The sequence below is a fragment of the Euphorbia lathyris genome, chromosome 5 (genome assembly GCF_963576675.1).
Source record: "Euphorbia lathyris chromosome 5, ddEupLath1.1, whole genome shotgun sequence".
Taxonomy (NCBI): Eukaryota; Viridiplantae; Streptophyta; class Magnoliopsida; order Malpighiales; family Euphorbiaceae; genus Euphorbia; species Euphorbia lathyris.
This window is the reverse complement of record NC_088914.1, coordinates 38,592,643-38,606,864: the sequence shown is the minus strand read 5'-3', so window position 1 is coordinate 38,606,864 and position 14,222 is coordinate 38,592,643. Positions and strand designations below refer to the sequence as shown.

The window sequence follows — 14,222 nt, the reverse complement described above, 5'->3', positions numbered from 1 at the left end:
ATTAATTTTTTGAATTTTACTTTCAATGCTTTACTTTTTTTTCTCATTTTTTTCATGTTTTTCATTATTCTTAATTTTTCAATTTTCCCGTTTTTCTTGTTTTTTTTCAATTTTTTCCTCATTTGTTCCGTTTTTTCATATTTTCACACATGTTTAAGATAAATAAAATACCCACTAGCATATGCTTTAAATTATTACTTTTTTGCTTCTCTTAATTTAATATGTAAACTATAATAATATTTTATAACAAAATTACTTTTAAATTGAAAATAAAAGAAATTAAAAAACAATACATGCAAATATTTGAATTAAGAAACAACCCAACAAAATTCTAACCTAACCCAATCAATCCATCCCTTGTATGGGATCCATGGATAGAACTAAAAAATATATATGGGTCAGGTGGGATTAGGTTTGATAGGATGAATAACTTCATAAACACAAATAAATCTAAGGCCTAATACATTATAAGCTCCCTGAACTTGTCTAAAATAGTAGATTGACTTCCTGAACTTTGCAAGTGTCTCACCAGCTCCCTAAACTTGCTTATTTCGTATCACCATCTCCCTAAACTTGTCCATAAAAGTAGATTAGCTCCTTGAACTTTGCAAGTATCTCACCAACTCCCTAAACTTGCTTATTCGGTAACAACTAAATACAAAAACTTATTAAACCTAAATTCTAAAAATACATCTTCATCTATTCGAGAGGTAATTTGTTCGCTTCTCCTACATTTCAACCTATTATAAGAGTTAGTGTTGCAGGTTTGAGAGATTGAATGAATAAGGATATAGCATTATGGTTTTTGTATTTAGTTGTTACAGAATAAACAAGTTTTGAGAGTTGGTGAGACAAGTTTAGGGAGCTAGTGATACGAAATAAGCAAGTTTAGGGAGCTAGTGATACGAAATAAGCAAGTTTAGGGAGCTGGTGAGACACTTGCAAAGTTCAGGGAGCTGGTGATGTATTAGGCCTAAATCTAATAAACCAATTTCACTGCTTGTTATCCTTTTGAGATGCATGAAACAGCAGTACCCACATAGATAGAATTGCAAGTTTTAACACTCAATCGCCTCTTAAGAAATATACCATACACCAATCAATCTGTAGGCGTTTTGAGTGTTAAAACTTGAAAACTCCAAGATTACCTCTATCCATTTCCTACTCCACAATGTATAGCAATTCTATTTGTTTCGCACAAGTATGGAAAAGTAACAAATTCATAATAAAATTCGGGTTTGGATAGCAGAGGTGATTTTGGTGATAAAATCATCAATATTGATGGTGCCAAGCTCACCACTGAATCTAGATCGGATTGTAAGGCTCTGTGTCTCAACCTCTTTGGGTCCCACAACTGCCATTAGAGGAATTTTCTGCTTCTCCGAATTTCGAATCAGCTTTGGCAAGCGTTCACCATGGCAAAATTCTGTTCGAATACCATTTTCTTTAAGTTTCCTCATCACCTCTTTGCAGTACTCATGCTGCAACAACATTTTAATTAATAATCTTCCTTGTTTACTTTAATAACCTCTTAAAAGTAAGTTGTTACCTGGCTGTCTGTAACAGGTAAAAGTCGAACTTGGATTGGAGAGAGCCACAAAGGAAAATCCCCAGCGTAATGCTCTATCAGGACCCCAAAAAACCGCTCTAGGGATCCAAGCACTGCTCTATGGATCATTATAGGTCGTTTCTTCTCTGAATCGGAATCCACATAAGTAATGTCAAACCGCTGCGGTAAATTAAAATCTACCTGCATACATAATTTAAACAAACATTTATTTTGACAATACAAGAGCTCTATTGAATAAAAGCAGCATTGGAGGTTGTTGGATCTCTATTGACTAAAAGATAAAAGTACAAATTGGAGGAAGTTAGTAACTTGGTTCTGAAGAAGGATTTGAAGTTGATATCTTATTATGATACACATGAGCTGTGACTTAGGAGGCTATTTGTCCAAGTATTCTAGTTTTCAGGTTAAATTTAGCCAAATGTAGCATGTATGGGATGAAATTTCAACAAAACAATAATTTGGTCCTATTTGTCCAAGGGTGTCAAGATTAAGAAGAAATCTTTACTCTTATCCATTGAATAAACAATTTTTCCCGAAAAAACCAGTGAACAAAGCTGTAAAACTGCAGTAAAATTTTGCCTGCAATGAGCTAACCTGAACAGTTGAGCATTGCCACTTCCTTCCAAGAGCATCCTCAATCTTAATGTCAATCTTTGGACCATAGAAGGCACCACCCCCTTCGTCAATTTGATAGTTCCACCCCTTATCATCCAATGCATCTCTAAGTGCACATGTTGCTTTTTCCCATATATCATCATCTCCAACGGATTTCTCTGGCCTAGTTGAGAGATTCACTTCATACTTGTTGAAACCAAATTGCAATAAAATCTCTTCTGTTAGATCCAGCACACCCCTAATTTCATCTTTAATTTGAGTTTCCAAACAAAATATGTGTGCATCATCCTGCCGATATATGCAAATGAATGTCATTTCCATTACTCAGAAATATATGCGAGAAATTCAATTCAAGAGGACGAGAAAGCATAGGATAAAAAGACCATAGCACATGTTTGTTTTCCCTCATAAAAAGAACATCAACTGCCAATCTATCATTATCAAGTTTGTTAATGAAAATTTAAAATGGTTGAATTTGGCTACTTAGAAACAAATAAGAAGCAGCACTACAAAGAACAGCAAATAATATTTTTGGCCCCTTTACTTGGCCAAATTTTGACTTCCAGCCCTTGAACTTTAATTTTGTGATATTGGGCCCTCGGTTTTAGATTTTGGTTAAAAATGTAACCTTTAATGGTCACGTTTGAACGTCACACCTGCATCTTGAACTTTGATTTAGCCCCATAGACTAGAACTTTTCTCCCTTGAAATTAAATTCCATGTTCAGCATGATAATACTGCCCATAAAGAGGCAGAGAGTCAAAATTTGGCAAGTGCAGGGGCCAAAAGTATCCTTTTGCCTGCAAAAAACTAATAGCAGAAGTCATACCAACACAAGCAAATAAATAAGATTATGAGATGTTTCTGCTTTTCAAAATCAAGCCAGTTATGGATAATCATGCGAAAGCTACATGCTGAAATATACAATATAATGAAACCATAAATAGGTTATACTAAACATAATATGTTTTAGAATCTCTATATAGGAAGTGACAATTTGAAGTTAATAACTCGAATTTTATTATACCTGGGTAAATCCTCTTACACGAAAGAGGCCGTGTAGGCTTCCGGACATCTCATATCTATATACTGTTCCTAGCTCTGCAACCCTGATTGGAAAATCTCGGTATGAGTTGAGCTTTCTTTTGTACACTAGAATATGGTAAGGGCAATTCATAGGTCGAAGTTGATAATTTTCGTCCTCGATCTTCATCTGGTCATACATATTCTCTCTGTAAAAGTCCAGATGACCACTGATCTTCCAGAGGTCCGCTTTTGCAACATGAGGAGTATACAATAAATCATAACCATGTTTTATATGTATTTTCTTCCATGAATCTTCTATAATGTGCCTAACAATGGCACCTTTTGGATGCCAGAAGACTAAACCTCCACCAGCCTCATCCTGCAGGCAAAAAAACCTTCATCCAGTCTATTTGCAAGAAATTACAGTTCAGAAGTTACAGACAATAATTCACAGAGAATTACTTGTATAGAAAAGAGATCAAGATCTTGGCCAAGGCGCCTATGGTCTCGCCGTTTGGCCTCCTCTTTGAAGTGAAGATAGGCTTTCAGTTGTTCTTGATTCTCCCAAGCTGTTCCATATATCCTCTGAAGCATTGCTCTTTTCTCATCTCCTCTCCAGTAAGCACCAGCAACAGATTCAAGTTCAATAGCCTTCTTACTGATGATGCCAGTTGTTTCAACATGAGGTCCCGCACAAAGATCCCACCACTCATCCCCTGGCAATACAAAACTCGAATTGAAAATGAGAACATTAAAAATGCAGGTAACTAATTAACTCCGCTCAAACTAAACAATTCGAAACAAGGTAAAAGAAGCAACAATAAACTGCATTGACTTCTTTTCTAGAGGAATTTCTAAAACTTCAGTTTAGCTGCAAACATAGAATTAATGATAAGCTTGAACAACTAGTAAAAGAAATTATAGTGAGAAACTAGTAGACATTACAAGACTTACCAATATGGTAAATGGTGATGGGATCCTCTTTAATGCTATCCAAAATCTCCATCTTGTAGGGTTCATTAACAGCCATTATTCTCCTCCTAGCTTCATCTCTTGAAACTTCTTCTCTTACAAGTGGCAAATTTCGACCAATAATCCGATCCTACAGGTGAATCAAATAAATTCTGTACCTGAAATCGTAAGCAAATGATTTTTTTTTTTTTTTCCAAATCTCATAATCTTCACAACTTTTTATAATGAAGGCCCATGGAAAGCAAAAGCCCCCACTTGATAAAAAGTATAACAATTAAACCATACCAGTGACGAACTAAGTCGAAAGACAGAGGAAACTCACCATCTCCTTCTTAATCCGCTTGAGGTCTTTATCAGTCAAAGGCTTCATGTCAAAATCGTAGTAAAAGCCATTATCGATCCATGGTCCAATTGTTACTTTTGCATCCGGATAGAGCTTTTGAACAGCCATAGCCATAACATGAGCACACTGGAAACACACAGAAAAACAACTATTTGACAACAGCAAACCAACAATTAATGGAAACAATAAAATGCCAGAAAATTTGTAATTACAGTGTGGCGAATTCGGAGGAGTTCCTCAGATGATTCATTAGTAGGAAGAACAATTTTCTCTGCCTCCTCATTCTGGGTTGACTCAGGGCTGTCGCTTTGGGGTACAGTTGCTGACTCAATAGCAACAGAAGTGGATAAAGAGGTGCCATTTTTCTTCTTAGAAACAGCACCAAAATTCCTAGCGCGGGTATCGGGCTGAAGCTGAGATATCGAAACGAAACGTTTAAGAGGAGATTGAAGAAGAAGGGGAGGCCTTAGCAGGGTAAATGAGGTGGGATTAGAGAGGAAAAGAGAAAAGGATGTGGCCATCTTTTGCGGGATAAACATGCTCATGCTCATGCTCATGTTCATGGTCATGGTCTTGACCCCCCTTTTCTTCCTGTGGTGGAGGATTTAGTGCCTCGACTGGTTCTGGTTCTAGTTTGATACATATCCTCTCCTTGTCTCACCGGATAATTGGGTCACTACGTATGAATAAGTTTTTTTTTTTTTTTTTTCTAAATTCACCTACACATTGTTTTTTTTTTTTTGGGTTAAAAAGTTCAAACATCCCAACTATGTTGGCACCCCTGAAGGACCACCTTCAGAATCCGAAATGAATAAATGAATAAAAAATAAAATTAATACAGTAGGGATCCATCAGGTAAAACGATATGTCGCTTGACCTGAGAAGTTGAAAGCTAGTAAGCTATTACAAAAGGAAGGGAGCAAGTCCCACCAGGTGATACCAGTAGAGGAACGTGCATAATTGGCCAGGGCATCCGCTACCTGGTTGCCTTCTCGGAAACAGGCTACCACATAAGTTGAGTCCGATTCAAGCCAAATGGAGTCCCAACCTCTGCTATGCACTTGATTTATGGCGAAGAGAGCAGATCTCAGCTCCGCGACATGCACAAGACGGTCTGCTGCCGGAAAAGAGAAAGCGTCGAGGCAGATACCATTATTATTGCGGAAAATTCTGCCACACCCTGTTAAACCGCTCCTGATCGAGGCGTCAGTGTTCGCCTTTACCCAACCAGTAGGCAGAGGCAACCATCTGATCGTAAGATTCTCGGCGAGTTGGAGAGACGAGGGGTAAGGCCCAAGTTAGCAAGGATAGTCAGTTCCGTTTCCGAGTTCCAGATGTTACCAGATTGGAAATGATCCGTCCGCCTGGTGTGAAGCCAAATAAGCCGGAGCGCGCGATGTATGTCCGGGGGTTTATCGTTGAAAATGCAATCATTCCGAATGAGCCAGATAGACCAAATTGCGTGAAGGATTGCACTATTCCACAAAGTGTAAATTTGAGAGCTGAACCGTTGTGAGGCTACCCAGCACAGCCGATTCCTAATGTTGTTGTTGTCCGGTAAACGCCTTCCGAATAAAGAAGAGATACTCAACCAAATCTCTTTAGCAAAGCTACAGTGAATCATCAGATGGTCAAGGCACTCCGAATCTTTCTAGCATAAGCAACACCGAGAAACTATGCAAATGCCTCGTTTCATGAGATTCCAGTGAGTCGGAAGTGCACCGTAATAAGCTCTCCAACACACAAACGAGTGAGTCGGGGGAATGTACTTCCGCCATAAGAACTTGTAAACTCTGTCCGGGGTAGCCTCAGAACCCATCCAGTGATAGAAGAGGTTAGAAGAGAATTTCTCGTTGATCGCTGGCATCCAGACACACATGTCCGTAGCCTCTTCATCCATTTTGGTGTCATGGATTGCCTGGAAAATGTCCTCCGACATCGGCAATCCCAGACGATCCGCCACCGAAGGCCTAATCCAGTTCGAAGACCAGAAATTCAAGTTAGAGTCATTGCCCATAAACTAGTGACAGTTCAGCCGCAGCAAATGGTAAGCAGGTCTGATTGATTTCCAAACTGAGGAGTTGGAAAGGTGCACTCTCGGGAGGCCAGCACGGTCAAGAAAACGGGATTGCAACAAGGATAGCCAAACTGAATCCCCGGTCAGAACCCCCCAAGCTAATTTACCACATAGCGCTAAATTGAATCTGCTAAAGTCTTTAATGCCAAGGCCCCCTCTAGAAACCGGCTTTAAACAGATATTCCAAGAAACTGTTACCAACTTCTTTTCAAACACATTACCATTCCAGATGAAATTCCGGATGTGAGATCTCAAGCGGTTTAACAAGCTATGGGGCCATTTATAAACAGAAAAGGAGTGCGTGAGTGAACTCGTGATTACTGAATTTTCAAGAGCCAACTGACCCGCCATTGACAGGGACGATCCTTTCCATCTAGCAAATTTTCCTGATATTTTATCACAAACAGCCCCCAGATATCTCTTTTTAGGCATGCCTTTGAAAAGTGGGACTCCCAAATAGTTAAAAGGAATACTTCCAAAACGGACCCCTGTGATGCTAGTTAGGCGAGCTCTTCTGACAGCAGAAACTGAGTCCCCAAAATAAGATTCTGATTTATCCCAGTTGACCAACTGACCCGAAATCAACCCGTATTGCGTGAAGATATTCTTTATAGCTTCTGCGTTAGAGATTGAAGCTTTACAGAAGACAATGACATCATCTGCATACAGAAGGTGTGTCGGGAAATCACTAATTCTAGTGTATCCCATAGGTGAAAGCGAACCATTGGAAGCCGCCTGAGAGATGAGTCTGCTTAGGCAGTCCTCTGCAATTCCAAACAGAATCGGGGAGAGTGGATCACCCTGCCTAACCCCTCTAGAACATGAGAAATAGCCAGAAATACCTTGAGGCGTCAGAATAGAAAGCCGAGCCGAGGAGAACATATTTAAAAGGTAATCCCTAAATTTTAGAGAGAATCCAAAGGAGTCCAGCACCTGAAAAAGAAAGTTCCAATCTAGCGTATCAAAAGCCTTCCTTATATCAATTTTTAATGCCATGTTTCCCCCGAAACACTTCTTATTAATACAATTAACCCCCTCTGATGCAAGCGCAATACAGTGATGAATATTCCGACCCTTCACAAAGTTAAATTGATTTTGCGATACAATATGGCTAGCCACAGGAGCAAGTCTATCTGCAAGAATCTTAGCAATTAGCTTGTAGCAGAAATTACTCATTACAATCGGTCTATACTGGTCAATACGGAGGGCCCCCTCTACCTTTGGAATCAACGTCATAATGCTAGAATTCAACCCAGTTGTAATCAGGCCATTATCAAAGAACCAGCTAATCATGTTGCAAATATCCGGCCCAACAATCTCCCAACAAGATTGAAAAAACTGACCTGTAAATCCATCCGGACCCGGCGCGCTTGACGGATCCATTCCCATGACTGTGTGATAAATCTCAACCGTCTCCGGCTTGCGCAACAGCGAGGCATTCTCCTCATCCGTTAAAGTATGGGGGACAAGATCAGAGATTCCAGATAGATCAACCGGACCCAAAGGATTAGTAAAAATGTTTTCAAAGTAAGAAGTTACATGAGAAGCAATTACCTCAGGGTCAGCAGTCAAGACCCCGTCCACCTCCATGGTAGAAATCCCCCGCATACTCTTCCTTACGGTAGCCACCCGATGAAAGAAGGAGCTGTTTCTATCACCAACCTCAAGCCAGCGAATTCGGCTCTTCTCTTTTAGATAAATTTCCTTTTGCACTAAATGGTGCTCAAGCTCCGCATGTGCTTGAATCTCCCTATCTCGAAGCTCATCAGTGTAAGTGGAAGCAATGTCAGCTTGGATTTGGTGAAGAGCGTGCTCACTTTCCTCTATGTTACGGTCCAAATTGCCAAAAACAGATCGGTTCCATTCTCTAAGAATAGGCCGTAACCCCTTCAGCTTGTGACTTACCAAGTGCATGGGGCTTAGAGTAGGGTGAGGGCCCCTCCAGTATTCCCGAATCAACATTGTAAAACAACAATTTTATTACTAAAATAAAAAACATCCAAAAACTCGAAATCAAATTCTTAAAATACCGATTTTCCAACATTTTTAAAAGGAAAAATTACGAAAAAAAAACAATAATTGTAGTTTTGCCCAATATGCAAAGAGTTATGTGTTTAAAAGTTTACAAATAGAGGTACTTGTATATTTTATCTATAAAACAAAGTATTATAATACACAATTAGGTTTTGATTACAACTAAATACATTTTTTTATCTTAAAAACAATATTCTTACATATCAACACAATCCTCAAAGAACAACTCCAATCATATAGTGGATATTTTATATTTTTTACTAATTTGATAGTTTATAAACTAAATTGATATTTAAGTTCATTTTACACGGTTGGAAATTGATTTTAGGCTCTATGTTATGTCAATATATAAGGTAATTTTTAAAAAAATTTAAAAATCATCTTGATTGTCATCAGAACATAACAGATGTAATTTCAAATACTTTATTTTGTAAAAAATGCATATCACATACATCTATTTGTAAACTTTTAAACCACGAATCTATTTGCAAATAGAACAAAACCACGAGCATTTTTTTTTGTATTTTGTCCTATAATATACATACATTAATTTAAATGTTTTAAATAAGCGGTTTTTTATAATTTTTCTTAAAAGAAAAATCATACATTTTTTAAGGGTTTTTTATATTTAAACCTTTATTGGAATATATATATATATATATATATATATATAAGCGTTTAATAACTTCTTTGATTCTACGTTTTATTTAAAGTTAAAGATTTGTCTTTTTTTCTCTCACTTTTGTCTTTTCTTTTTCTCATCTTCCTTATTTTCCGATCACCATAGAAGCTTATTCAACGATTTTTTAGGAATAAAAATATCGTATTCTCGATCCTTACGTAAAACTGTTTCAGGTAAGGTCAATTTCGTTTCAATATTGTTATGATGTCGGTTGAATAACATATGAGTTAGGGTTTTGATATTTCATGACGAGACCCAATCTGATAATTACCAAATTCATGTGGTTCACCGGTAAGAGCCAATTCAGAGCTTTAAATCGACTATTTCTCCTTTAGTCCGTAATTAGTTGTTGAGTACAAGGCAAGAAAAAGTGCCAATCTCAACTTCTATCTTCTCACCTCGTTTAGTCTCGATGGCTGATAGTTCAATGTACGCTCGATTGCTAGTAGTTGGAGGGAGAGTTCGAAAGCCCACACTTAGTACTCAATTATTTTTTCAAAGGCAGAGCTTAACCAGACTTTTCAGAAGGCTACGCACCTGGCTTGTTTCACTTTCAAATTGTTGTTTCGATAATGTAAAACATATTTTAATCAAGTATTTATGTTCCTAGAAAGGTTTATACCATTAATTTTGTTTTGATTTCATTTTGATTGAATTTGGTGGCAATTTGAGTTGAAATATGCCTAAATTCGATTTTATCTTTCGTGTTCGTAACTATTGGCATATTTGAGAACCATTTGTATTTTGACCATAACTATTTCATCTCAACTCTGATTGCACCGATTCAAGTTAAAGAATAAACGTAATACATAAAATCTTATTTGTGCAACGATTCCAAATTCGAACTCTAAGAGCTTCAAAATTGAATTGTAATCGGATGCATTTATTGAAACCTAGTTTTTCGTTTTCTGTTTTTCTCTGTTCAAACTTCATACTTGTCCGATCGATTTGATATTTATTTCTAATGTTCCAAAACTTCAAATGGAAATTCTTAGATATCTTTAAGAGACTTGGATTTTAACATGCATAATCACTTTTGCTTTAGCATATGGATTGATTAATCATAAAATGCAATTTACGTTTATAGGAGAGCAAGTGACAGTGACAAGTACCTGAATAGTTTTGATTAGCTTGATAGGTATGAGGTAAGCATAATTAATTGTTTGTATTTGTTATATTTGTGAATAATAATTACTTAAATTGAATGATTTGAATTGTTGAGTACATACATTTGTTGTGAAATATTTGGATAACATGAAAGATATGGTTATGTTGTTGAGATTGTTATCATATGATCAGGAAAGAATAGTTTGAAGTTCATAAGTTTTGATATATGAGATTATATGTTTATGAATTGTGAGTTTGTGTGGGAATATGTTTGCGTTAGAATAAAATGTGAATAGCTAGCTTGGGTGGGTATGTTCAATGGTATGGAAGTTTGATAAATATGATCACATGCACCTGTCTCGAAAGGGAGGAAATATGGTGTTATTTTGCTCTAATTGAGCTTGTACTGTGTCCTGAAATAGGGGCAATAGTAGTACCATATTATTTGTATAATTACTATGAGGTTAAAAGGTTACGTGTCCTGAAACTTGAGTTCATAGCGTATACCTACGTTGAAATATTGTTAACCATTAGACTATAGATCACATTTCACTTAAGTTAGTAAGGCTTTTAAGAACGAACATAACAAACTTTAGAGTTATTGTCTATACTAAACTAAGTCATGTTGAGATATGGTACTTATATTTATATTTAGTTAGTTGATTCCATCAATGTGTTATATATGATTATATGTATTTATATATGCATTAATATGTCATGTTGTGTGATCATCAGTCACTAAATGTATGATGTAAATTGAATTATATGCGCTTGTAAATGTGGTATGTGCATGTACATATATAAATATGAGTAATTATGGTTATTGAGTAGGTAGTTCACTTCTTGCCACATTGAACTTTTTAGATTGAAGTTTAGGTTTCAACGAGAGTTATTTTTATTGACGTTTTAGTTCTTAACGTCGGCCAGCACATCAAACATCACTTTTCATTTCACAGTTTGATCTTATTTTTATTTATTCTTTGATTTTAAGAATTTTGTTGGTCATTAAAGTTTCAGGGAAGACTTTATTTGTGTTATATTGAGATTTAAGAATTGATTTGTGACGAATGTCTTGGATTTTATATGTATTTAATGTGACCCGAGAAATGGGTTACACTCTAACACCTTAAAAAATTAATGTTCCAATTTGAAATACATTTTTCTAATTGAAAGGTTGGTTATCGAGGTGATAAGCGTGAGCAGCTAATTCCAACTAGGTTGGCACCAGCAGGCAGACACAAACAACCCCGAACCAAATATATTAAAATAAGAAGAAAAAGAGTTACAAACAAAGCAAGAAAAATCGAAAAGGAATCAAAGTTTAACAGATTCTAAAGTATTCAGTTATGTTGGCATCCTTATAGACAAAAGATGCACAAAAGTCCAGGAAAGAGGTCCACCAACGTGGCTCTGAAAGTGAAAACGCATGTTTAGAAAGACAGTCAGCAACCGTGTTTGCCTCCCTGTAAACATGAGAAATTCGTATGATTTGTTGATGGCATAGCTGCAAATAATAAAGCCAATCCTTTCTAATTTCCCAATGCACATCAGTGGATCGCGAAGCAAAAAGATTCACAACATAGACTGAATCGCATTCCACCCATAAAGGAAACCAATTACAAATTGCTGATTTTTAATTACAAAACTCACACCCTTCAATTCTGAATACCAAGCTTCTTTATTTCCAAGAGGAATAGCAAAACAAGCTCTAGGGAGGCCTCTACATGTTCGAAACACACCACCACAGCCAGTCACTGTCGAACTAGTGGCACCATTGGTGTTAACCTTGGTCCAGGAGGTCGGTGGGGGTTGCCAAAAAAATGAAATTACTCTGCTTAATGGGCGAGGAATTCCAGAAATGTTGAATTTTCCTAAAATCTCCCTGTCCGAAAAAGAACTTCCAATGCAACCTTTCTGGAAAAAATCGATTTCTTTAATAGACTTCCAAACCAAGCGGAGAGCCATGGAAATATTAGGGTTAATGCTATTAATAATTGCATCATTTCTAATACGCCAAATAATCCAAATTGAGCTAACAATTGCACCACACCAAAGATTTACAATCTGAGAACTAAAAGGAACATATATTGCTTTTAGAATTAAATTATGAACATTGGATGAGCAGTCCAACCTTGCACCAAAGATCCTCCCAATAGCAATCCAAATCTGTTTAGAGAATGGGCACTAAACCAGAATATGATCATGAGTCTCGGCATCGTTTTTGCAGAGGAAGCAATATGAAACCAGATTGAGGCCACGTTGCTGCAAATTTCCAGCAGTGGCAAACTTGCCATGAATAGCCTTCCAAACCGTCAAAGATCTTGAATAAGTCAAAAAGCTCAAAAACTAAAAGACAATAACAAAACAATAGATCAACACACTACAATTCTAATCAAATAAAAATCATCTATAAAATATAAACTATGTTTAAAATAATTAAAAAATGATTATAAAAAAATAAAAAAAATAGACAAACAACAATAAAAAAATCAAATTTCATATATTTTAATTTCATTTCAACAACATTATGTAAATTCAATGAAACCCAATGAAATAAGTTTTTAATCAATTTCAAAGAATTGAAAACAATTAATAAAATATAAATGAGATGCTTAATAGACCTTTTTTAGAAACATTTCCATAGAGAAATATCACAACTTACATAAATTCAAATTTTTTAAAAAAATTAATTAATCTGATTAATCGATTTGAGGTTGTCCAGGTACCCTTTAGGTGTCCCCTCTTTCTACATTCACTAAGAATTGAATTCGAAACCTATCTTAAGCGATTATAGAGTCATACCACTCAAACCAACTTTAATTGGTAAAAAAATGCAAGAAATTGATTATATTTAAATGAAATAACTAAAAAACCAAAATGATTCAAAACATAATAAAATATTAACAAAAAATATGTTATTATTTTTTTTATATGAACATTAGAAAAAAGTTGAAGTGCATAAATTTCAAAATGTTCATAAATACCAAGTACAAAAAAATCATGTATAACACCTAAAAAATATACTCCAAGAAAAAAAAACAACACACTGTTTCATAAATAATATTCCGTAAGTTAGGGGTGTACATCGGTTCGGTTTAAACCGCATACCGAACCGAATCGAGTGAATTCGGTTTTTCGGTTCTGTTTTTTAACATTTCGGTTCGATATCGGTTTTAATTTTAAGTGTATTTCGGTATCCGGTTCGGTTCGGTTTGACAGAAAATGTAAAAAGACCGAACTGCACCGAATTACACATATTTTACATATATATATATATATATATATATACATACTTTTGATTATACAAGTTTAATTGTTTTTATTATTGTTGAGATAATAACCCAATTTAGATATATTTTGAAAATATTTCAATTTTTGTTGTTGTTGAGGTCAATTTAATGAGAAAATATAGTGAATTTTATTTGTTATTTGTTATTTTTAACTTAATTCGGTTTGTTCAGTTTAAACCGAACCAAACCGCATATTTCAGTTCGGTTTTAATTCGGTTTTACCTATTATTCGATTCGGTGTGAATTATTTTGATCATTATGGTATTCGGTTTTTTCGGTTCGGTTCAGTTTTGTACCGATGCACACCCCTACCGTAAGCAGAACTTTTATTACAATTACACATAAACTTTCAATTTCAGTTGATTTATGACAGCAACAGACAGAAAGTAATAAAAAGTAATTAATTCACACAGAAGTAAATGAAAGTGGTTGCATATCAATGAAAGTCAAATTCATAAAAAAAAAAATATGTTAAAGTGAAATACATTCTGAATCAGCGGAAGAGA

At 35.7% G+C, this 14,222-nt stretch overlaps 1 protein-coding gene across 1 annotated transcript; it reads right to left on the bottom strand.

The window, feature by feature from the left end:
• Positions 1-704: 704 nt before the first annotated feature.
• On the bottom strand, positions 705-5,159 carry LOC136229207 (threonine--tRNA ligase, chloroplastic/mitochondrial 2). Its single transcript, XM_066017838.1, has 8 exons — positions 4,739-5,159; positions 4,506-4,652; positions 4,166-4,313; positions 3,674-3,927; positions 3,213-3,590; positions 2,165-2,473; positions 1,550-1,750; positions 705-1,481 (listed from the first exon to the last, which is right to left on the bottom strand). The coding sequence occupies exons 1-8, from the start codon at positions 5,093-5,095 to the stop codon at positions 1,221-1,223; spliced, it is 2,055 nt and encodes a 684-aa protein (XP_065873910.1). The 5' UTR covers positions 5,096-5,159; the 3' UTR covers positions 705-1,220.
• Positions 5,160-14,222: the final 9,063 nt, after the last annotated feature.

Excerpts from the sequence above, each read along its gene's own strand:
- LOC136229207 (XM_066017838.1), bottom strand. The coding sequence starts at position 5,095 with ATGACCATGAACATGAGCATGAGCATGAGCATGTTTATCCCGCAAAAG. Across the intron at positions 2,474-3,212 it reads GTGTAAGAGGATTTACCCAG|GATGATGCACACATATTTTG; the intron begins GTATAATAAAAT and ends ATATATCGGCAG. Across the intron at positions 1,751-2,164 it reads GGCAATGCTCAACTGTTCAG|GTAGATTTTAATTTACCGCA; the intron begins GTTAGCTCATTG and ends TTATGTATGCAG.